This window comes from Topomyia yanbarensis, chromosome 3 (genome assembly GCF_030247195.1).
Source record: "Topomyia yanbarensis strain Yona2022 chromosome 3, ASM3024719v1, whole genome shotgun sequence".
Classification (NCBI taxonomy): domain Eukaryota; kingdom Metazoa; phylum Arthropoda; class Insecta; order Diptera; family Culicidae; genus Topomyia; species Topomyia yanbarensis.
In genome coordinates this window covers 377,356,963-377,381,701 of record NC_080672.1, presented here as the reverse complement: position 1 = coordinate 377,381,701, position 24,739 = coordinate 377,356,963, and the positions used below count along the sequence as shown (strand labels likewise).

At 36.7% G+C, this 24,739-nt stretch overlaps 1 protein-coding gene across 3 annotated transcripts in view; it reads left to right on the top strand.

Annotated features, from left to right (window-relative positions):
* The window catches only part of LOC131694135 (uncharacterized), a 118,389-nt gene that overhangs the window by 28,609 nt on the left and 65,041 nt on the right, over nucleotides 1-24,739 (top strand). For all 3 annotated transcript variants that reach the window (XM_058982581.1, XM_058982580.1, XM_058982582.1), the window contains exon 3: nucleotides 5,374-5,644. In XM_058982581.1, the coding sequence (XP_058838564.1) occupies nucleotides 5,374-5,644 (271 nt within the window). The remainder of the gene's footprint in view (nucleotides 1-5,373; nucleotides 5,645-24,739) is intronic.

The following is a 24,739-nucleotide window of genomic DNA, read 5'->3' as shown; positions in this document are numbered from 1 at the left end:
AATTTTCTTGCGTTTCTCTCAACCAAAATTCAAATGACCTATGCTAGCAAAGAGCAAATGGCATCAGTGTTCTTAGATATTAAGAGGGCTTTTGATTCAGTTTCTATCAACATTCTTTCAGAAAAGCTGCACCAGCATGGTCTTTCAGCGACTTTAAACAACTTTTTACTAAACTCGTTGTCGGAAAAGCACAAGCATTTTTCGCATGGTAACTTATTGACATCACGATTTAGTTACATGGGCTTTCCCCAGGGCACATGTCTTGGCCCCCTGTTATACAATTTCTATGTCAACAACATTGATGAATGTCTTGACAATTCCTATACGTTAAGGCAACTTGCAGGCGATGACGTGGTTTCTGTAACGGGACCCAAAGCAGTCGATCTACAAGGACCATTACTTGGTGATGCCACATTCGGTACCTGAAACAGAAATGCCAGCAAAGGATCAAATTTCTTCGTACAATAATCAGAACATGGTGGGGTCTCCACCCAAGATACCTAATTGGGCTGTATCGAACAACGATACTGTTGGTAATGGAATACGGAGCCTTCGCCGTGAACATACATATCATCAAAATCGAAAGAATTCAGTATCATTGTTTGCGTATCGCCTTAGGGTGCATGCAGTCGATCCATACGATGAGTCACGAAGTCCTGTCGGGCGTTTTCCCGCTGAAAAATCTATTTTGGTAACTCTCATATCGATTGTTCATTCGATGCGATATTTTGAACCAATAGGTGATTGAAAATTTCGAAAGGCTTGTCGATTCTCAGACCCGTTTCATGTCCTTGTACTTTGATTACATGGCACAGAATATTAATCCTTCTTCTTACAATCCCAACCGTGTGCATTTTATAAATACATCTGAATCTACTGTTTGGAATTCTGTACCACTTACGCCCACAAGTGATTCCAAACATTTTATATAATAAATTCCGAGAAGTTGACTGTTTTATGATGTTTTGTACTGACGGATCAAACCTCGAAGGGTCCACTGGCTTCGGTATTTTCAATCAAAAGTTCACCGGCTCCTCCAAACTCAGTGACCCTGCTTTAGTTTACGCCGCAGAACTATCTGCTATTCAGTATACCCTTGGAGTCATTGACACATGACTCGCAGACCATTACTTAATCGTTTCGGATAGCCTCAGCTCCATTGACGCTATTCGCTCGATAAAACATGGAAAGCATTCCTCGTATTTTTTGAGAAAATACGATAGCTACTGAGTGCTTTATCTAACAAATCTTTTCAGATTACCTTGGTTTTGGTACCTTCTCATTGCTCCATTCCGGGCAACAAGAAGGCGGACTCTTTAGCTGAGGTGGGTGTTTTAGAAGGTGACATTTATGAAAAATCAATTTGCTTCAACGAATTTCATCAGAGAACCCTCGAAAGATGGTAAACTTTGTGGAGCAATGCTGAACTAGGAAGGTGGCTACATTCGATAGTCCCCAAGGTATCGACGAAACCTTGGTTCAAGGGGATGGATGTGGGTCGTGACTTCATTCGTGTGATGTCCCAACTCATGGCAAACCATTACACGCTGGATGCACATCTCCGGCGTATTGGGCTCGCAGTGGTATCTGCGCTTGTGGTGACGGCTATCACGACATCGAGCACATTGTCTGGACGTGCACCGAGTACAGTTTCGCCAGGTCGTGGCTAATAGATACACTGCGGGCCCGAGGTAGATCAACCAACGTCCCTGTTCGAGATGTACTGGCAAGCCGCGATCTCCTCTATATGTCTCTCGTATACACCTAAACCTACACAAAAACCATCAATATACAAATTTAGCGCCCCTTTTATTTTTCTTATCATTCTCAGAAGTGCCCTCAACCCACGATGGTTTGATGCGACTCCAAGGCGACACAAAACATCTCTGTCGAATGAGCCAACAAACACGGGACCTACAGTATGAACATCATATGCGCAACTCGAAGTGTTACAGATCCACATCTGAGTCGTACTACGAAAGCCTCTGCCGGCTTGAGGAGGACCTCTTGGCGTCCCAGTACATGATTCTTCCTGATAAAGGCCACCAGTCTGTAATCTAGGCCGTTGATCCCGATCCCGATGCCTGAAACTGAAGCTTAATAATTTTCTCCTGTCATCTTTGTCCACCCTCGCTTCCCTGACTCTTATACCGGAGGTAACACCCCTACCCTCCCCAAATAAGCATTTAGCTCTTCGTGTCTCTTCTTGTCTTAACTATTATATTACATAATCTTGTTGAAAATGCCCAACTCTACTACCACATAAAAATAACTCTAATTAATCTCTCCCAATCTTTACAAAATTCAATCCCGCCCTCTAGTTATTCATACTTTTAAGATAGTTGAAGAAATTGTCCCCGTTAGTTAAAAATTATTTGCTCCAATTATCTCCCTGCTAAAAATGTCAAACCTTATTGCCATAAAAACTAAATGACCCCCCCCCCCCTAATCTTACGAAAATTATGTTACCCTCTTGTGTAGATATATCAGATAGCTATAAAATCTCCTTGGTTTCATTTAAAAAAAAATCAATATGTGATCCCCTAGTATTAAGTAGTTTAAAATGTAGAATAAAACAAAATTGGCACCTTTAAGCTAACGCAAACGTGCCTTATAAAATAAACGAATTGAATAAAAAAATGAAACATGTATGTCAATAGGCTCAATGCCTTACACACCTACAAAGCGCCGTAAACATGGATTGACAATCTACAACGCACACTCATGCATAAAAATAAATTATTTTTTTTCAAACGCAAACTCTCAAGTAGCACACACAAATCATTCTGTGACACCGTGCCAATATGGTGTATATACTACATTGACACCGCGCTGGTACCAGAGCTGCCACTTTTTTTCGAAGAACATCTGGCAGTTTAAGTAAAAATGTCTGGCAAAATCTGTCACATGACGTGCATAAATCGATTTTATTTTTAAATTTGGGAAAATATAACCCAAATTTCCAAAATGTGAGTTTACGCGCTTCTACAATTCAAAAATCTGGCAGAATGATAGAATTGTCTTTTTGTCTGGATGATGCAAAAAAAAAACTCTGGCTGTGCCAGATAAATCTGGCATAATGGCATCCCTGATGACACCTAGCCCCAGATAATGGAGTAAAACATTTTCAATGACATAAATGGCGTTTCCAATGGTATGCTATGTTATGTTCTTTTGCTAAAAGTACTATGCGGTTATGAAAGTATTCATTATTTTGCGCTTTTTTCATTAAAAATATGAAAATTGCTCTACATTTTTATTAGGAAGCGTCTTGGTCTAAATCGAAATTTAGAAAGAACATTTAAATCCGCATCCAACGACCTAATTATGATCAAAATCGGTTAAAAAATGGCAGAGTTATTATTTTTTTTCCAAATTAGAAATTTGCTCGCATGAACTTTTAAGGGGACAGTCTCATATATTTTCAAAAAAATAGATTTTTTTTGCTCGATTACGTATACATTCAAAAGTTTGTGTGTGAAATTTGAGCTTCAAATTGGAAAAAAAATAACGGAAGATATAATTATATCATCTTATAGTGCGAGACAATACCTCACCAACAACTTAAGAGTTCATGCGAGCAAGTTTCTAATTTAAACAAAAATTAATAGCTGCCATTTTTCAACCGATTTTGATAATAAATAGATCGTTGGATGCGAAATCTCTGAAATTTCATTAAAACAAAGAAGCTTCTTTAAAAGAATGATGAGTAATTTTCATAATTTTCATGAAAAAATCGCAAAATTATGGTTGTTTTCATATTGTTGACCCAAAACCGCAAAATATCTTTGACAACATAGCATACCGTTGGAAAGGTCATTTTTCTTCTTTCCAGAACACTCAAAAATTTTTAAATCCGTTGAAAATCGTTTTTTGCCATAAATTAAGTTTTTGAGGGCATACAGCATTTTTCAAACATTGTCTTGTGTTGCATTTGGTGAGATCTACAACATATACTAGGTCACTTGAAAAGTACAAAATCACTGTAGCACCGTGTTATTTATTTGACACAATTTATTTTTTTATTAATTTATAACTCTTATCATCGCTTAATCTTTCATTTTAATCAGATCATTTTGTTCTGTTCATTTTCTTTTTCTTTTCATTCATTTTATCAATTCTATTCGTTTTATTTATTTGATTCGTTTGTTTTATTTATTCATGTTCTTCATTTTACCAATTTCATTCATTTGTTTCATTGTATTCACTGGATTCATTAAATACATTTGATTCATTTCATTCATTTGATTCATTTAATTCATTTGGTTCATTTAATTCATTCGATTCATTTGTTTCTTTTGATTCATTTAATTCATTTGATTGAATTTATTAATTTTATTCATTGCATGGTCAGTCATTCCACTTATTCATTTTATTCAATTTGTTAGTTTGAGTCAATTAATGTATTCTACTAATTTTATAACTACATAAATATAGACTAGTTTTCTCTTTAATGAGCTAATCTAATTTGATAAAATACATCAATTTTATTAATTTGATTTATATTAATCATTCTATTCATTTTATGAATTTGAAAATCATTTTTTTTTAATTTTTCGGTTAATTTTCTTATTTTGTTCGTTTTATTGATTTTCTATAATTTATTCAGTCTCTTCGAGGTTTTATTCGCGCAGGACTAGAAACTGTTATGTACTAATTTGGCATGAGTTCTGCAAACTAATAAATGATCCAACAATGATATGTGTAAGAAATGTATCACTGCTAGGTGGATTAAGTTGGTTTTTCATTTAATGTAATACATCGAATATTTTCCGAGTTCTCAGTGATTGAAAACTGTTCAATCTTTTAAACTTCAAAATTTCAAAAATTCCTAATTTAAAAAATATGTCTTTCATCCAAAACAAAAAAAAATACGTGCCAATTATTTTTAGCTAAAGAATGCAAGAAATAATTTTGGAAGGAATTAAAATTTTGGTGTAAATGTAAATCTGACGTGGAATGACAGCAACGAAAGAGCTCGAGTAAAATATCTCGTTTTGTTTTGTCTACACTAAGAAGTACGAATGAGATACAAAACTCAAAAGTACGTAAATTTAAGGTTAGAGAACTTATTATGTGGATTGTTTTATTTTTCTGTGTAGACAAGCGTGAACTTTTTCAAATCGCGTGGTTTATGAACAGCCCATTATAGAATATCATTATAGAGCTTGCACCTCATTTAGTAGAATGATAATGTAGCCTAGCTAGTACACAATAGAAATAATAAAAAAATTTCACGTCCTGTATCTGTCACATTTTTCTATCGTTACATTGGTTACCTTATTTAATAAATTTTAAATAATTCATTATAAAGAAATTTATCTTCCTTCCATTTATTTTTCATTCTATCGTCCATTTCTACCCATCACGCAGCTAACGAAACGAAAGCTCCCACGGTGCTGAACGATGCGGGCTTCAACTGTATCCAAGACACCAACCTAGGGCGGGAAAGAAACGTCCTCCAGTTCTGGGACTTTGTCGAGCGATGGCGCGCGAACCGGACGTTGAAAAAGCTCGACAGCTCGCACGACAGCTTCACCCGCAGTGGTAGCAGCGGAAATGGTAGCGGACCAAATGGCTTTGCGAATGCTGGTTCCGACTCGCCAGTACAGATTGGCGGTTCGAGCAAGTCAGACGTGAAAAGGTTGGTGGTAAAAGTTTGTTCGATAGTTGAATAAGTCAAATTTAGACGCGCCCCCGCGCGTTTCAAGTACACAATTTGTCGGTATCTAGAAAAAGAAAGACAGGTTGTCGAAATAGTGCAATTTTATCATAGCTTTGTGGACCGACTGAAATATATATATTTTGGCAGTAAGTGCTTCAATCAATAGTTCAGTTATAGTGTGGCAAGTGTTTTTCGTGCCATCTCTGCACCAAACTGAACCGAAACGCGGCGAATTCGATCCGGACGCGTAAAAGTGATAGTGAGCGTGTTTGTTGTTTTTAATTTAAACCTTTCTCCAACAGTCGGAATCAAAAGGCCAGTATCGCGAAATAATCAAGGGGTAACTAGAGTGAGAAGAACAACGAATGTGAGTTTTTTTCCTCTTTAATATATGTATTTATAAGTCAGCAATAGTTCATCAATCGAGTGGATGTGGCTGGTGGATTATCTCAAGCCGTGCAATTTTTCCACCTTACTGGATCTTTTGGAAGCTCGTCCATAGTTGATTTGTTTATTTTGGAAAACGTTTTTTTGCAAATCAGAAATGTGAGTTATTTTTGGTTTTGCTAATAAATATTGGTTTTTGGCCAGTTGAACGAGTAACGAAACACGGCATAATTACACAAAATGCTCTACCGGCAGGGGCCGCGAGCTCAGCACACTTTTGCAGCGAAGGGTGAAATGAACATGTGCCCTCCGTCAGGATAGGTGGATATGCGCGGTGAACGGTGTTAAAAAGGTGTCAAAATTGAGGAGTTATTTGAGTGTGCTGCATCACTATGCTGATGTGCTCCTTCGAGTCACGAGATGTCGGAAAGGGGTTTCACGATGTTCAGCTGGCAGAGCTATCCATACTATCACATGATTTTTTGGAGACAGTTTTACATTGAATCATTTCGGGTCGAACATTAACTCGACATAAAGTAAAGAACCGTTTGAATGGCGCATTTGCATGTCGTTTCTCGACGCAGCGTCGCGTTACAGTGACTCAGCTGTTGTTTTCGCTCGTACGTGAACAGAATCTGCAAGATTCATCAATTAAAATATATTGTGTGAGGTCCTATATTTATACCGAACGATATTGACGGTATCGGCGATCGGTTGGCTCATTTCGATTTTCCGTTATTCCGACAAATGACGAACTAAAGGTTCAATTTCTGATGTTTCTTATTTAGATTTACATGACAAACTATGACTGAGCACTATGAGTGTAGATCATGGATATGGAACTAACACCCTATCACTTTTTAACATAATAGTTATATTAGCTTTCATTTTTTTTTCAATTTACATTAATATATTGGATGGTCCATCGCAATTGTGCAGTTAAATTGTTTATTTATTATTAGGATATAATTCGCCTTCGCTTACTCAACTGATGATTTCTATCTGGAAATTATTTGTAATACTATTCTATACTACTAATTAAAATCATTTTCAGATTGATTTTTTTAAAGCTTTTTCTTCCTGGTAGTACAACAATAATCGGTACAATCTGGGTGGTAAAAATAAATGCGTTTGGACTCTTTTAATTGCCTCTGTTTACAAAAACGATCATAAACTCGAGTATAATAACTTTCGAGACCGAACGATTCTCAATGCTGCCTGTGAGATACTCTCCCGTGTTCTGTTTAGCAGACTGCTCCCGTTGGCTGAATCCTTTACCGACGAAGACCTAAACGGGTTTCGGAAAATACAATCAACGATGGACCAAATGTTTACTCTGCGACAGACCCTGGATAAAACCCGGAAATACTACTCCTAAGATCGTCGTCAGTTCGTAGATTTCACGACGGCGTACGATTCAATGAAACGAAACGAGCTGTGGTAGATAATGCTTGAACATTGCTTTCCGGCATAACTGATTAAGCAGATTCGTATGTTATTGGATGGGTTGAAATTAAGCGTCAAAATAGCTGTAGCGACATCTGGCTCGTTTGTGGTGTTAAATGGATCAAACCCGGGCAATGTACTATTTAATGTATTGTTCATCATTGAGCTCGAAGGTGCGATACGAAAATCTCATATCTCATAGGTTTCTAGGTTTTGCGAATGCCATCGACAATACTGGCGTTGTCCACAAAGTGATGGAAGAGCCATTTGTCCTTTTTGAAAGAGAGCCTGCCAGACTGACCGTAAACTCTACAAAGTACATAGTAGCTGGTAGAGAGCGAATCAGGCCGAACGGTGTTGACTCCTGGGAGAAAATAGATGGGGTGCTGTGCGCGGTTGTCGATAAATCCATACATCTTGGTATACATGTGAAAACGATGTCAACCATGAGATAAAAGCACAGAGAATAGACAAGCAAGAACAAAAAAATTCCGGAAAACGCTCGAATAAAACTACGTTACAAGTTCCCATCGCACTTAATTTCCCATGCGTAAATAAACATTTGACCCAAATTTACACGCAAGGTCCGTAGATCAATTGATGGAAATCTGCTGTTCGATCGTATTAACGGCGATTAACGACTACTCGCTACTTGCTGATGTCATTTAAAAATGACAGTTATATTTCTTACACGCATTGAAAACTTGACTTGGATGTCACTTATTAGTGATAAAAAGGCGTGATTCTGCAGCGAATAGGCCCATCTATAGTTAACGTCATCAACTTGAATCCCGCACAAAGCTTACTCTATACAAATAGCTGATAATCCCTGTTGCTCTGCAGGACGATGAGGTGTTAAAATAAGTAGACTATCGATTGTGTACTTGAGAAAAGAATTCTTCGTTCATGTCTCGGCGGCAAAGTAGAAAATGGATAATGGTGGAAATGCATGAACCACGAACGATACCAAGTGTACAAACATGCTAACCTAATATAATCCAACGTGGTTGTCATCTTCTAGGTACTGGTGACGAAATCTGATCGACAGTGGATAGAGTAGCATAAATTAATTATCAGCATAAAGTTCAGCAACTGTAAATCTCCGTCTATCTTCTGATCTCGCACAAAGCAGAAACAACACAAATCACTACACTATAGGCAGCAGTGAAGCAAGTCTGCGCTTTGTTCCATATACAGTGCACAAACAGCATTACATCGTTGCCCCGGGCTGTGCAATGAAATGAGTCTGCCAAAGGAAACAAAAGTGCCCGTCGATTCCGATCGACTTTAATAAAACTGGACATACAGTTCAGGAGGTGGACCAACAACTTAAAGTTAAAATGGAGTTAAACCTCGCGGAAGATACGTACGTTCAACTACACCACGTCAAAAACTGTGTTATGATTACGCTTTGAAGTTAAGCACAGGCTGAAAATTTCATTGCAAAAAAATAACATGCAACACGACTTCGAATTTTATATCATCACTATCAAGATCTCCGTGAATATGGAAAACGACATGGTGGACGTTCGTATCCATGATTTGGCACCGCGCAGTAATGAATCTTTCATCAAACGAATTACGTCACTATACGGAGAAGTGAAATTTATTACGAATGACACACGGAGAATTTTTTTCACTGGTATTCCCAACGGCGTTTGTACTGAGAGAATGCGAGTGACTAAACTAATTTCTTCTTACATGACTATCGAATGCAAATCACCGAAGGATGGCGTAACTTGAAAGCAAACAATTCTGTGACTAGGCAACCCACTACGGAAAAAAGTGCGCCGAAGCAACTAGTCAAAACTCATCTACTACAGCCCTTGTTAGAGTTGGCTGTAGCAACGACAATTACAGATAAACCAATTAATCAATAATACATGGACAACGACCACAATAACCGTTCCCAAACCAACAACTAGCATCACCAATTCAGCAAATACCGATGAAGATGGAGTTACAACAGCGGCCCGTAAGAACAAGAACAAATAAGAACCTGTGACCGTGAACAGCAAGAAAGCAGTATCGATTGTGGCATGGACGTGAACGATAACGCGAGAGAAAAAACCCCAAGCTGCGACGGCTAACACAACTTGCTTCACCCCAAGAAAAAAAATCTCAACACGTAGCAACGAACTGCGTTAATAAGACAGACAGACATTCTTAGTATTTTTTTTAATTTTTACTTATTATAAAAACTTAAAAGATCCACGGCTCAGTTTTGCTAATGCATTGAGCCGTGTCAAATAAACATTTGGAATAAAAAAAACTAAATCTTACACGCCTTATGCAGAAAGGAAAAGTTTCACTAGCTTTGGTTCAGGAACCATATTTCCACAAAGGAAACTTCTATGGTGGTAAACAACTTAACACCGTTTTCGTAGCTCTCAGCAAATATGGCCCACGTGAAATGCCTCATGCCGAATTTACAACTCGTGAAACTTATACTGTCACATTCAACATGACTATTGATAACATGCACAGGAAATACGACTACTGTTTGGCATATTTGTCACATAATGAATCGTATCCTTCTGGTGGTTTCAAAAGGGTTGTGTCATACTATGGCATAAATGGGCTTTCATTCATAATCGGCAGTGATGCAAATTACAATCACACAACTTTTTCACCGATGGTTTAATGAGGAAACTTTATGAGCTTAGGTTTCCGACATATTATTTCGGAGGTGATTTTCATATAATGATCACCAGTATTTGCATTAACACCCTTTTTGAGCTGATGCAGCAAATGTTGTTGAACAATGTCCAGGGCCGTCGAGATCGGTGTCAGGCCCCAAGGCTTGCATTACTGCCGGGCCCTTTCAAACCTAAGCCCTCTAGTTCAGTAAGAGCCGATTTCTTCACCGTCGTATAACGCTTAAGCCAGGTTTAAACGTACTGGTGAACCTGGTTTAAAAGTTAAGCGAGGGTGAAGAAATCGGCCCTAAGTGAATCCATGGTTTCTACTGGTCTCCGGTTGACTCATATTGCCACGTCCACAGTTAGCGTGCCAGACATGTGAATTTCGATAGCTTCTTATTCCGTGGTATAAAATTGCCATAGCTACGAGTTTTTCAATACTAAGGAATCAGGAATCAGTAGCATCTAGCTCAAATGGTACGTTCCCCATGTTGATCGGAGATTTGTGCCTTGCCATGAATCGTCTTTTCATGATTTCCATGATGGGAAGTATTGGGGAAGTGGTAAGGTTAGGGGTAAGGAATATACCCAAGAGACCACGAAACATTATTTAATGGCTTTAGACATGTTCTATATTCGCACACTAAACATATTCTTTCCGGCTTCATAGTTCTATAGAGATCATTAAAGCACACTTGTTATGAAAAAGGCGAATCAGTGTGCCAGAATAGAGCTAGTTCAGAAGCACCTTAATGGCTGTCAGCAATGTTAACATAGAGCCATGTTTTTAAAAAAAAAACTTTTCCCTTCTTTATCGACACAGCAAAAGAATAAATTAACTTTCAATAACGTACTCACCCTTCCTCTCTTCTTTCGTTCGACATGCCGACTGTTTAAATTGACGATCTAGTGCCTATAGAAATGGGATTCGATCCGCAGTCGAAAACCTTGTCTCAATTTGGTATACGCGTTTGATCACTGATTTGTGATAAGATTTACATGTATACTTGGATTAATCCAAACTCTACCTAAATGTTTGGTTGAAATTACGCAAACGTCTATTGTGGATTATATTTGCAATTGTATTTTTTTCGATAAATCGTGCAGAATTGGCATTTTAATTTTAAGTTTATTGCATTATCATTTATTAAATGAAGGCATACGAGTTTCGGTAACTATTGAAACGCATACGTATATTTGGACGGCGCCGGTGATTGAGTGGTAAACGTGACCGCCACTCCTTCTAGTTGGCCTGGGTTCAATCCCAGCCGAGGTCATTGAGATTTTTCTGAGGTGAAAAAATCTTAGGAGCCGGTTTAGATATGCTGTGAGAATATGCAGGACCCGACAGCAATATAGACACAGAACGCAATAATAAGACGCAACAACTTAAACAACTGCGAGCACAGTGGGCAATCGAGTACTGCTGCTGTTGGATGAACTGAACTGATTTGATTTCTTTATTTCGCACATTATATTTAGGTTCATATAGACATGCGTCTTTGGCGAAGCCCCAAATCACCGTTTTATCTCAACACAATGCACTTTTAGAAGAAAAATTCCTTGAACGTGCTATAAAACTCCAAAAATATAAAAATTATGCATTTTAATCACCGGTTAATTAAGGTCAGTCTACCTTCTCATCTCGTCCATAGTAGAAACTAAAAATCGATCCGCTATAGACACACGGAAAAAACGGATTGTGTTGCTATTGGTTTTTGGAAATGTCCTATAAGAATAGCTACTCGGGAAGTGAAACAATTACGAAATGTACAGATTGTGCTCAATCTGGGAGAAGTTAACGCCCTGTAAATGCACCATATAAAACATTAAGCAAAAAGGGAGAAGTCCAGTCAAAGTTGAACCATCTTCAGAGGATGTTCAAGAGTGCTCGAGAGGAACCTTTTGAACATAAATCCACTACATGTGTTTCTTAAAAGAAGTAGCACTTTCTTGTGCATACCGTCCTAAGGTTACTTGGCTCTGGAACAGTAACCCAATACTTCGTACCACTAACCACACCAAATTGTGGCTCTCAAATAGTTACTTGGGATGAGTATACACTTGGCTGTTTGGCGCGAGAACTTGAAAAATACAAAATACGTTGTTTATTACATTGACGGTTCTTTTTGGAGGCCGAGCTAGGGTCGGTCTCTACTATCGTGAAATGAGATTAGACCCATCCCATTGGCTTGGTAAATACTATTCCGTAGTCCAATCTTCTTCGCGATTCTGTATGTCGTACAATCAGCACTTCAGCGGGAGGGAAGAGGATTTATTTTTGTTCTGTCGGTCAGAGTGCCCTCAAAGCACGGATTCAAGAACAAAATAAGTTATCGCATGTCGAACTCAAGACGAAGAACAATGGGAACCTGGTCATTCATACATTACTGGGATTGAATTGGCGAACGAATTGGCTAGTTTAGGCGGTGCGACTTACTTCGTTGGTCCATCACCAGTTTTACCACTCTGTATTAGATTCTCTATTGTGCTACATCCGAACCTGCTAACCATTAGCGTAACTATCAAACTTGCATTCAATCAACAACTTTTCTACCGGATGAACTTTTCAAAATGTCACAGAATTTTTTGCCCTTTTCAAAATACAATTGCATTATTATAGTTAGGGCACTGGCTGGATATTGCAAACTCAATGATGACATTATTAGTACTCAGTGTGCTGAGCATAATTCGTGTGATCTTTGTAAATCAGATTATGAATCTACATATCATCTGATATGTAACGGCTCTGCCTGAAAGTAATTGCGTATCTAGATGATTAGTTGTCCATACATAGACCCATGTACAATAAGCTAAAACTCTAGGGTATGTTTTTGTTCCCACTTCAGTGTGGTAAAGAGCTGTGGACTTTATAAATAAGGTTCATTATTCCATCAGAAGTGAAGAATGCAGACTGTTTACCATTTTGTTTTGTGTAATTAGAATCCAAACTGTTTACTATATGATGTATTTAGGCAATAAACAGCGAAGTTCTTCCCGGTTGACGGTAAACTGATAAGCTACGACACAAACTATGAACTTGCTTTGTATAGTTGGATAAGCTAGGAACTGATACCTGGGGAGCTTAATGTACTAGGAAAATACGCATACGATCTGAGTAGCATGATGGCTGATATTTCGTATTATCAACCAATTAGTGACCTCTGATTAAATGGGATTTCGAAAGATTGAGGTACAGCTACAAGTATAACATGTGGCCTTCGACTGGCATGCTCCATTCTCGTTGGTCCAAATGGCTTAATGATGGTTGGTGGATATGTGTTCCTACTTAAAAGTAAGTTGATCAATTCACTTGGGTGGAGCTATACATTGGTCCTGCTAGTGGTCACCTATTTGGACCATGGGTGTCATGGTTGGTCCAGGAAAGGGGTGCACCTGGTGGAATATTGATTGTTTCGCTCGACGAGTCACTTTGGCTTATGGAAATGATGAATTGCTTTTTTAAATCGGTATAATTTGTTAGAGTTGAATGCCCAGTGGTTCAAATAGGTATTCGGTCTCTGAGGGAATTTGTAGGCTTTGCCAGAAGGGCGTGAGAAATTTTCGTATCTAGAGAAGGAATATTGGTCTTGCAGAACTTAAAATTGCTGTCATAAGAACTAGCCATATCGTCGTATAAGATCAAGAAGAAATATAGCACAGCTGTAGGGAAATAAGTATTTGCGAGTGATGGCCAATACTACATATTTTATCATGTTTATTGTTAATCGTTCGATCCCTTTCAGACCTAGGAAACAAAAAAGGAGAACAGGAACAAGACAGAAGCGAACACAAATCGAATTTTGATTTTTGAACCTCTCCTCCCGCCACGTAGACAAGCGCGCAAAATCTCTGTACTCCTACCCCCATTATCCACGATGTCGTGGGCTTTTCCCATTTTTTTGTCTGATAATTCCTCAAAAGAGTTTTTAATTTCAGAAAATTATGATTTTTTCCAATGTATTGGACTACTCTGATGCTGCATGGTATCCTAAAAATTTTTTGGTAAAAATCTCATTTTTGAACAAAATCAGTTTAAAAAAGTTTTTTTTTATTTTTGTGTCAGACATATTTTTGCATTCAGCATAATAGGTAAATGGAAGTAAAATATGAATTCTTGAATTGGGTCGTGGATGAAATTATCAGAACCAAAAAACAATGGAAATTAACGAAATTTCAGAAGATTGGATCAAATATTTCTGATAGCAAAATTGTGTGATGTCAGTCACAGAACTGCATGCCCAATTAAAGGGTTTCTAACTATTCGGAAAAGAATGAAGAAGAAAAGAATGGCTCAATTTTGTTCTACACTCTAAAAATGCAAAAAAAAAAATAATCAAGAGTTCTTGTGGACTATTCTCATACCCCCACCTACTTCTCCATGGACAGGCGTAGTATTTTTCGTACCCTCTATCCTCCCCTAAACTGCCCACGTGGTATAAAAGCGACTCCTAAGGGACCATTCATAAATGACGTAGCATTATATGGGGGAGGGGGGAGTTTTGAATTTTGTGATGATGTGTGATGACAGGGGGTAGGGTGTCATGTTATGCTACGTAGCTTTTTTAAAGGAGAATAGATTAGAATTTTTAAAAAAGTTTACCGTGACAAGAGGGGGGGTGAGGGTTACCATCGAGCTACGTAATTACCAGGGGGATATTTGGAGATTTGTGACGAAATGCTTTTAAAATGAAGGGGGGTTTTAAAAATCACTCAAAAAATGTTACGTCATTTATGGATGGTCCCTAACGAGGACTTAACTAGAACACAACGACACCATACTCTTTGAGACAAAAAGCGCTAAATTTTGTCCTTCTCCCGAGGACTAGTGCACAGTGGTCCGAATCCACAATTTAGGAAGACAAACATGTTTGTAGCTAAACCTTATATTTTTGAGCTACGATGTCTTCAGGACAAATAATTAGTATCAAATAGGCCATCTCCAGATGTGGATGGTATTAGGGTGGCTCTTATTGTTAGGGTGTTTCAAAAATTATTTTCTGAATGTGGGGATATAGAATATTACAGTCTTCAGCAATATTGTAGAGGAACTTATGCCAAGCAACTTTGCCAAAGACGTCATTGTTGTATCTCAAAAGGTTTTCATTGTATAGCTATTTTAATTGAGCAACTTAGGGTGTTCCTAACAAAAATTGTTTTTTGCTGTAACGTTTTTATTTTTTATTTCTCGTAAACGGTATCTTCAGACAATTTTTAAAGCTTATTGAGACAATTTTTTTCATAATAGAAGAATTCAGATATCACTTCCAGAACCGAAGTTATGAGCAATATTAAATAAAATATGGGTCCTTTTAAAATATTTATATCTAAAATTGGGACAAACGAAAAAAAAATCTTCTTGCATTTCAAAGAAAATACATTCAGGCATGTTTAGAAAAAAAATGGCGAAGGTGATATTTCTAAAAAAAATTTAAATCAAGTTTGAAATTTGTGATTTGATATGTGCGCAAGTATAAAGGGATACACCACTAGTGAAAAATTGTTTCCGAGCCTGAGGGATAACCCTTTTGCAAATGAGTGGTTGGAACCGTGTATGGTGGCGCTAGTGTTCTAATAAAATTCGCGGATCGATATTTTTAAGGAATTTCCTCATAGTGTTATGTCTGTTAGTCTGTGAAATTATGGCCAACAATTTTTTTTTCGCAGTGTCCATCTAGATTTGGTTTTACAATGCCACATACTACCAAAAAATTGGATCCTCCACCGAAATTGCGATATCACCTAATTTGGGTGGCCCGTTTGAGAAATTTTGACTCTACACGGGGCATTTTCAGTAGTAAAATCACAAATTTCAAACTCGATGTAATTTTTTTTTAGAAATATCGCCTTCGCCATTTTTTTTTCTAAATATGCCTGAAAATATTCTCTTTGAAATGAAAGAAGAATAATTTAATTTCGTTTGTCCCAATTTTAAATATAAATATTTTAAAGGGAGCCATTTTTTATTTAATATTGCTCATAACTCCGGTTCTAGAAGTGATATCTGAATTCTTCTATTATGAAAAAAAAATTGTCTCGATGAGCTTTAAAAGTTGTCTGAAGACACTGTTTACGAGAAACAAAAAATAAAAAAATTACAGCAAAAAAACAGTTTTTGTTAGGAACACCCTATGTTGCTCAATTAAAATAGCTTACAATGAAAACCTTTTGAGATTCAACTATGACGTCTTCGGCAAAGTTGCTTGGCATAAGTTTCTCTAAAATATTGCCGAAGACTGTAATATTCTATCTCCCCATATTCAGAAAATAATTTTTGAAACACCCTAAAAATAAGAGCCACCCTAATACCATCTACATCTGGAGATGGCCTATTTGATACTGATTATTTGTCCTGAAGACATCATAGCTTTTAAATATAAGGTTTAGCTACAAACATTTTTGTCTTCCTAAATTGTGGATTCGGACCACTGTGCAGCGTTTACTATGCAGAGAGTCGCCATTTCGACAGATTTTGGGAAATTTAACTCACGAGGGTGGGATGAAATCCACTAAGCCATAGGCTGCAGTCCTATCAACGTGTACAATTTTTATAAGCTAAACAATAAACGTTTTTCATAAGCAAAGTTTTTTTTCTTTTCCACCTAGTTTTAAAAAATTCTTTGCAACATATATTATCCTTTAATTATTTTTATTCTAATTCGTTTTTTGACACAGCTCATCGTGGTGATTTTTTTTATAAAAATTTAACATTATCTAAAAATAAAAATAAATAAAAACGAAAACTATTGAGTGTCCTTCGGAACTCATCCATGCGACTTTCTATTGTACGTGGAGACCTTCTTTCGCGGTGGGAAAACATTTGTCTGCTGGCCTACTGCAGTCTGAAAGAGGTTCTGTATTTCTCTTTTTATGTATTATCAAATTTATGAGGGACCGTCATTATATTTTAGATGGAAATTTCGAGCTTTATTCGTGTAAGAAGAAATACCGATTTGATCCTTTTCACATTTCAGGTGTATAAGCGCACTGGTTTGATTGGATCCAACGAATAAATAAAGCGACAGCTCTTTCATTTTTTTTACCTATTCACGTAATTAAAAGTTAAAAATCTGCTTAGAATCCGGCACCTTGTATGTGACTTATTCTTCCATATTCTGTATTAAATTATTCAAACAGGTCATCAGTGCAGCAAAGATGCTAGAATTGTCGGTTCTAGTGGAACATAATGGAATATTGATTCCATCTTACATGGATACTAAATTGTATTAAGCATTCACTCGCATTTCTACTTCTTAAACCCACAAAACAGTTAGAATAACACACGAGATCATCTAGAAAACTTTCTATCATAAATCAAATATCACAGCAGTAGTTAACATAATTGTCATCACTGTTCGACTTAAGATTGATTAGAATATTATTTTCACATCCCAGCGCTAATGGAAACTGCAAACCAAAAGGGCATCTGCAAATAAATCTCCATCGCGTCGTTGTCACTCTGCATCGCTATACCTGTAGCTACTGACCATCGTTTCGTAACGAGTGTGGGCGGTAGTTTTTTGAGACGATCAATTCATTAGACTCAATCCAGTGGCACCGTTAGTGGTTAGAGTGCGAACAGTGGTAGATAATTTAAATCACGAATAAAATGGAACATTTTCCAATGTCGGATCCGAAATTATGGTTCGTGTGAATTTCGCCATAAGTACTAAATAGTTCAGCACACTTACGAAAATTTGTTTTATGCGACCAATCGGACTGACAAAAATTACAGCAAAGAAAATAATTTCATTGACTGGTGCGAATTGTTCTTTTAAACAGAAATTGGACAGTTCGTCCTAATCATAAGTTAGTCGAGTATAATTCTTGGTTGATAATAAAGCGAGTAACTTGTGAACTGAATTTATTGCGTTTAGTCTGCTTGAGCGACCACCTTTTTTCATGCAATTGGACTATTTTAAATAGACTAGAAGAATTCGTGATCTAACCCCGGATGTCGACCGTTAGATGGCATACGAGTACAATGATGATGTTTTTATTTTCATCTGTCAAGACGCATCGAAAAGTAATTTTTTAATTTTATGAAACTTAATCAATATTCTAATTAAATGCTATTTCTTCTAATGATACGTAATCTTGATGAAGAGAATATTTTTTACACATCTGAAAAAATAGGTAGAAGGTAAACATCACTAAGAATGCGTTCTTCCGGTTTCTGTTTATACTAAAATGAAATTCGGAGATTGTAATATGAATAGAAAACGCGATAGTGAACGAAAATCGCTGGATTAAAGAGTGCAGGTGTCGTCGAAGTTATCCACTGGTAAATCCAAATTCTTGGTGAACATTTTCCGTATATAAAACAACCAACCTAATCTCGAAAATACAAAAATAATACCGCAAATTTCGCAACAAAATATCGATTTCGACTGAATGTTGTAGTATCAAACAAAAAAACTAGTGTTTTTTTATTACCTGTAATTCAAATTTGTGTAAAACTATGTAATGTTTATCCTAAAATAATAAAAGTAGAACAACCATCCTATATCATCAACGTAGGAAAATACGTTTGTCATCATTTGACTCGTACCAATAATGAAACATAGTGTGCGCGTCGAGCGAATAAGTTTCATGTCTGATAGTGAATCATAGTGTGCGTCGCAATGTAAAATTCCATATACCTATTCCCGATTTTGTCAGCTTTTGACCTAATTTTGTCAGCCCATTGAATTCGTCCAAATTTGATGTTCATGTGGTATTACATAGTCTAGATTTATTAAAATTGACACGAACGTAGACGGTTATTTGCATTCCGAAGGATTGTTTGTGGTTTTATATAGTCCAACCACAAACTATAATAGGTTTAAAAAGGATTAACTAGTATTTTTGTAAAACTAAATAAAAAATATGTGATCCTATCATCATGCAAGAAAATCTAGTCAACTCACATGAAAATATGTATTACCATTTAAATACACGTTTAATGTTGCATTACTCATATAAAATGGAACTCGCAACGAAATCTAACGTGGCGGTTTGTTTGATGATCTCTAAATGACCAATCAAGCCAAGTTCGAGCAAATCTTTCATGAGTATATTTTTCTTATCTCATAAATTCAAAATATGCAGAAACATAAAAATTGTTATTAATTTTGCACTTAAGCGAAATTGATACTGCTTTTGTCAGCTCTCGTCCATGGCTTAGCTAAAATGCTGCCATTGGAGCAACAGATCGATCGTAAAGATCTTTGATTTATTTCTTCGAATGTGGCAATATTTGATTTATGCTCGTTTAAGTCCCTAGCCATATTCTCCACTCTGTTTGCATTTGACTGTTACGGTAATCAATCTAGAATTGGGAACGTTTATTTATTGCTCCTATACTCCGCGTCACGTCATCGTTCTAGTATGGCTGCATCATCGCAGACGGCCTCAAGGCAGCTAGATAAGCGCTTTCGAACATAATCGCGACAGTAATTGACTGCCGGGGTCTTGCGCTGACGTAGATTCGGTATGTGTTGTCTGTAGTGATTTCTTTTTTTTCCAGAACGATATAGTTGTTTACGGAGCAAGGAATTTGCTACTAAGACTAGGCGATATTACAGAGAGAAAGTTCTGTTTTAATCCAGCTAGTGGTGCAATCGTGCTTGAATACATGGCAGCATGGGTCCGCGAGCGAGCACTTGAAAACCACAAACCTGATTAGCTACAGATCGATACTGATTGGTAAGAAAAACTCTTGAAAAAATAATATTTAATTAGTTCAATCGGCATAGATTTTGAATAAATTGGCTCAAATAGCACGTACCAATATTTCTCCAAGAAAGAAATAGTGTACAAAAACTCTTCGTTATCATTTAGTAAGTTTTTTTTAAATTTCCTGTCATTGTTTACACAGAAGTACCTTGTCGTATGGTCTACCTTCAGTTCTCCAATACTATTTTTGAACAGCTTTTAAATTAAGCTATATTATATTCAATCTTTCTCAGAATAAAGTATCAGTGCACTGTTTCTTAAACATCTATATAACGCTTATTTAGGAGAAATGCATCTATTTTCAGCATAAATGAAAATAAATGTTCGATTCTGTGCATCACCTCAACGATCCAATTATAGTCTCCTGGCCATGGCAAATTTCACCTCATCGAAAAAAAATCTGGTTGAAACATAATATTCCATATGCGTCGATTCTAACTGGATATCCATATCATCCCAGCAAACCAGCAATCGTATATAAAAGTTTACAATAAATTACAAATAATGACAGACTAAATCAAAAATACAAATAGTGCAAGCAAAAATTATGTTTTGTTGTAAAAAGTTCACATAAAATGCAAATCTGTGATCGAAATACAATGTTGACTTGAAGTTATTTATTAGTTAACTACAACTTAAAACAAAATCGTAATTTTGAAACATTGTATAGAAATTAATTTGCAATTTCGTTCGCAAAATCGTTAAAAAAATAGTCACCTCCTTATAGCACTTCGCAAATTCTCTGCCAGATTAGTTCAATATTTGAGCAACAAAAATTGCTTGAGTACAGAATGTATGTTGTGATTTGACAGGTATAGAAGGTATCATTGGAGTGTCATATTTAGGTTGGATTATGGTATTTTTAGATCGTAATCATAAAGCGATAAAAATGATCAAATATAATCGTTGCTTGACAGTGTATAAATAGATGAGTAAATAGCGGCTATGCTGGTAATACGAAGATCTCAGGTTCGAAACTGGAAGTAAATCGTAGCAGGTAATTTTAATAATTGATGTTCCAGTAACTCCAACCTCACCCATGAAAAACATATCTACCAGTGTGGGCGTAACGTAACGTCTTATAACAGAATTATGGAAATTTCATCCTGATTTTTTATTTTCATAATATTATTTTTTAAAAAATACTTCTTGTTACCACATCGGGGACCTTAAGCTGCATAAACCTTCATGTGTGATTGTAAAGTTGATCATATATAAACTCAAAATGATAAGCTAGATGATTGTATAATGCTTCTGATGAGATCAAAATTCGTCGTAAATCACATAGTTCTACTATACCGATTTGTTGTACGTATATGGCCTCCACTTTTGTTCACATAGAAGAGATCTGTGCATTTTATACAATCAATTCATATCGTTGAAGAGTACAGTTAATCAAATTGCAACTTATTAAAGTGAATCAAAATGTTGGCTGGGATGGATGCCAACGCATGATTTCCAACCGATCAAAACAAACGTAATCATCATGCACACGAAAGAACCTCATCAGCTGTTAGAAGAAGAGCACATGGGGAGTATGGGGGTACAATAGGTATAGGGCATTATCTTTGCTACGTTATTGCAGAGGTCGCTCATCTTGTGTGAATTAGATACACGGTAGAGATTATCGCTGTTACCGCGGATCAGTTGTACTAGTTATGGCACCATTTATGTGTTCGCGTATTGTTCTGCGAAAACGCACTGTCTTTCATCCTTTGTACAGTGCATTTAATCAATGTATAAAATGTTAGGTGGGTTTTTTCGTACGTAAAAATTAATAAATCAGCCGTTTGGGGGCATTATAGGATCGTCTCACAGCTAATCAACCATGTGATCCGGAATGAACAACTTCAATTCCACACTCTGGCGACGACGAGGACACCGAAGATGCCATTCGCAAGTACAAAGCCAGACGCAGCTGCCGAAACAACATGTTTTTGCAACATTTTCTTTCGCTGTTTTATGATTTTTCACATTATTTGCCACTTCAAATTTTCTTACCTGAATGACGTCAATTTAATTAATTGTTTAATTTTTTTAGCGCCTGCATCCTGCTTCAATTCATTATGCGAATAAGGCGAATTAGAAGATATTTCAAGAAGGTGGTTTTATTTAAATTGATGGTTGGATTTAGAGGATAGTTCTAAAGAATTATGTGCACAACAAATAAAGAACATAACTTAAGCTTTTTTACACACCTGTTTTAGCCAAATAGTCAAAATAGACTCTACTGCTATAATAGGCACATTACCCTATTTGTGTACTATAATTCTAAAATATCCGCTTGATTCGCCAATGAGATGAAAATCTGAAAAAAGTTACATAAATTGATAGATTTTTCAATAACATCATAACTCTGCTTATACCATACTATGATATCACGGTCTTATTGGCGAGAACATTATGGGACCTTAGTATGATTGAGCTTCTGGTGATTTTCCTGGTGGTAAAGTTACCCATTCATAATCATTCATAAGCGATCCAGTTTTCCTTCCACAACTTCAGATGTCTTGCTAAATCATCAACTTGCTAGTGGTGAATTTATCTGATAAGGAAATTGAACTAACCCGTAGCTTCCCCTTTCCGTTTGACAAGGTAAAAATGTGGCTTCATAAAACCATGAAATCTTATTTAGGGAAAGGTGAACTGGTTCATGATTCCTAGAATAATAGTCACTTTGCGTGCCCATGAGATAGTTCCCAAAATCACAAAATATTGCTCATGTCTTTGTAAACTGGTTCACGATTTCACGATCTATTTTGAGTTATATTTAAAAAATATGATTAATCATATTCAATTTCATGCAACTCTGCACATAGTCATAAAAGTTTCACGTGAATTATTTCACAAAATTCAGATTTTTCTTGAAATATCATACAGTTATGTTCACTTCTAGCGACCAGTAACAGGGGCAAGCAGCAGATATGAGAAAACTATTAGGACCTCGAACATCGCTATTTATTTGATAAGGTTCATTGTGCTGTCCGGAAGAAAACGAAAACTGCGCAAAACACCAATAATACATTATAGAGGCACAAATCGTGTTTGAAAGTGAACTCAAGAATAAAATGTCGCGATACCGTGCATACAAATAACGAAAATCGTGACTAAACACATACCATTCTACTTACAACTAAAATACCCCGATAACGTGAATATAAATTACGCAAATCAAGACTAAGGTCCTGAAATCAAGAACATAAATCACGCTACTGTGCCAGAAAAATCGGATGAAAACCTTGTGAATAAAATGTTACGGTAACGTGATGGGAAATTACAAAAATTGCGAGAGAACTCCTAAAATCAAGAACATAGTTTAAATGGCGGAGCTTTTTGTTGATACACTTTATACAACCCACTGAAGAACCCCTAGATTGTGAACAAACATGTCCAGGGAATGTTTATATTACTAACAAAAAATATGCTAAATACAAGAATGTATAAACAGTATTCAACTCTTCTTTTAGAATACTTGATAAAGGTGAAAAAATCTATCGAAACATTGGAAGTAAAAACCATATTGTTGTTTTCGTTGTCTGATCCACGATTGATAAGTCAAAAAAACCCTCGGATGTATTCAATTTAAAACAAAAAATCATATTCGTTGCTAATTAGGCTTAGGGGAACCCGGGGCTATTCTGACCTACTTAAGCAAATCGTCCTTTTAAATGGAAAAATGTGAGAAAATTTACCGGTCAAAGGTCCTAATTGTTAGTTTGAAACCTCAGCTACATTTTGATGCCATAAAAGGTTCATTTTCACCACTCAACGGCAGCGCTAGGCGACGATTTGCAAACCTCTACGTTTTTCCATCCTTTTACAATGTAGGGGTAATTCGGACCTCCCTATGGGGCAATTCAGACCGTGATTTTTCTTTAATTTTTTTGCAATTGAATTATGTTTACCTATAAAATATTTATAAGAGAGGCTCCTTAAGAAGCAAAAAAAATAAATTCCTTTACAAAAACTTAATCTGGTATGTCACAGCTGTCGATTGGCGACCCATGTATTTTCTTTGCTGTGGCGTGTGCAATTGTGTGCGCAGCCGCAAGCCGCTGAACGGTGGTTGACGGAATAGGGGGTCCGAATAGCCCCGTTCGCTCAATTCGCGCAAATGTGGTGAGCGTCTCGAAAATATTTGTGTTTTCACCCAAACAAAAATCATTCCATAAAATAGGAGCCTCAAGCTTTCCAAAACATTTACGATTTATTTTTTCTCTTTTATTTGTTGCTTTAATCACGGTTTTTTCCATTATAATGATTTTTGTTTTGAGAATGGCAAAAAAACGAAACACGTTGTATCTCCTTTCTACAATGAACAAAGAATCAAATTCAGCTCTCAAAATTAATATTTCAGAATAGCGGTTCCACGAATATGTACGATAATCAGAAAGTCTTGCTATTTTCTGAGAAATCGAGGGGATCCGAATTACCCCCACTGTCTTAAAAGCCCCGGGTTCCCCTATATATTTCTCCATTACAGTTATTCCATCAAATAGAATGGTCTTTTTTGTAAGTATTGCTTTCGGCCAAATAACTTTTGAGCTAAAACCAGTCGGCCCATTGACGTTTGGCGAAATGACCTTCGGCCAAACTGTATTAGGTTAGACGGCATTCGGCTAAGTGGCATTCGGCTAAACGGCATTCGACCAAATGGTTGATGGCTTTAGGACAAACGGAATTCTGTCAAACTGCCTTCGACCAAATGGCCTGTATCTTCTTTCGGCTAAATGACCCATTCGGCCAAATTCAGCCAATTGGCCTTTTCTGCCAAGTGACAGTCGGCCAAATATCGTTCGGCCAAATGGTTTTCGGTCAAATGACCGGACTCCGTATAAATTTCAAGCCAATAAAAAAAACTTCGATTTTTGAAAAATGCTAT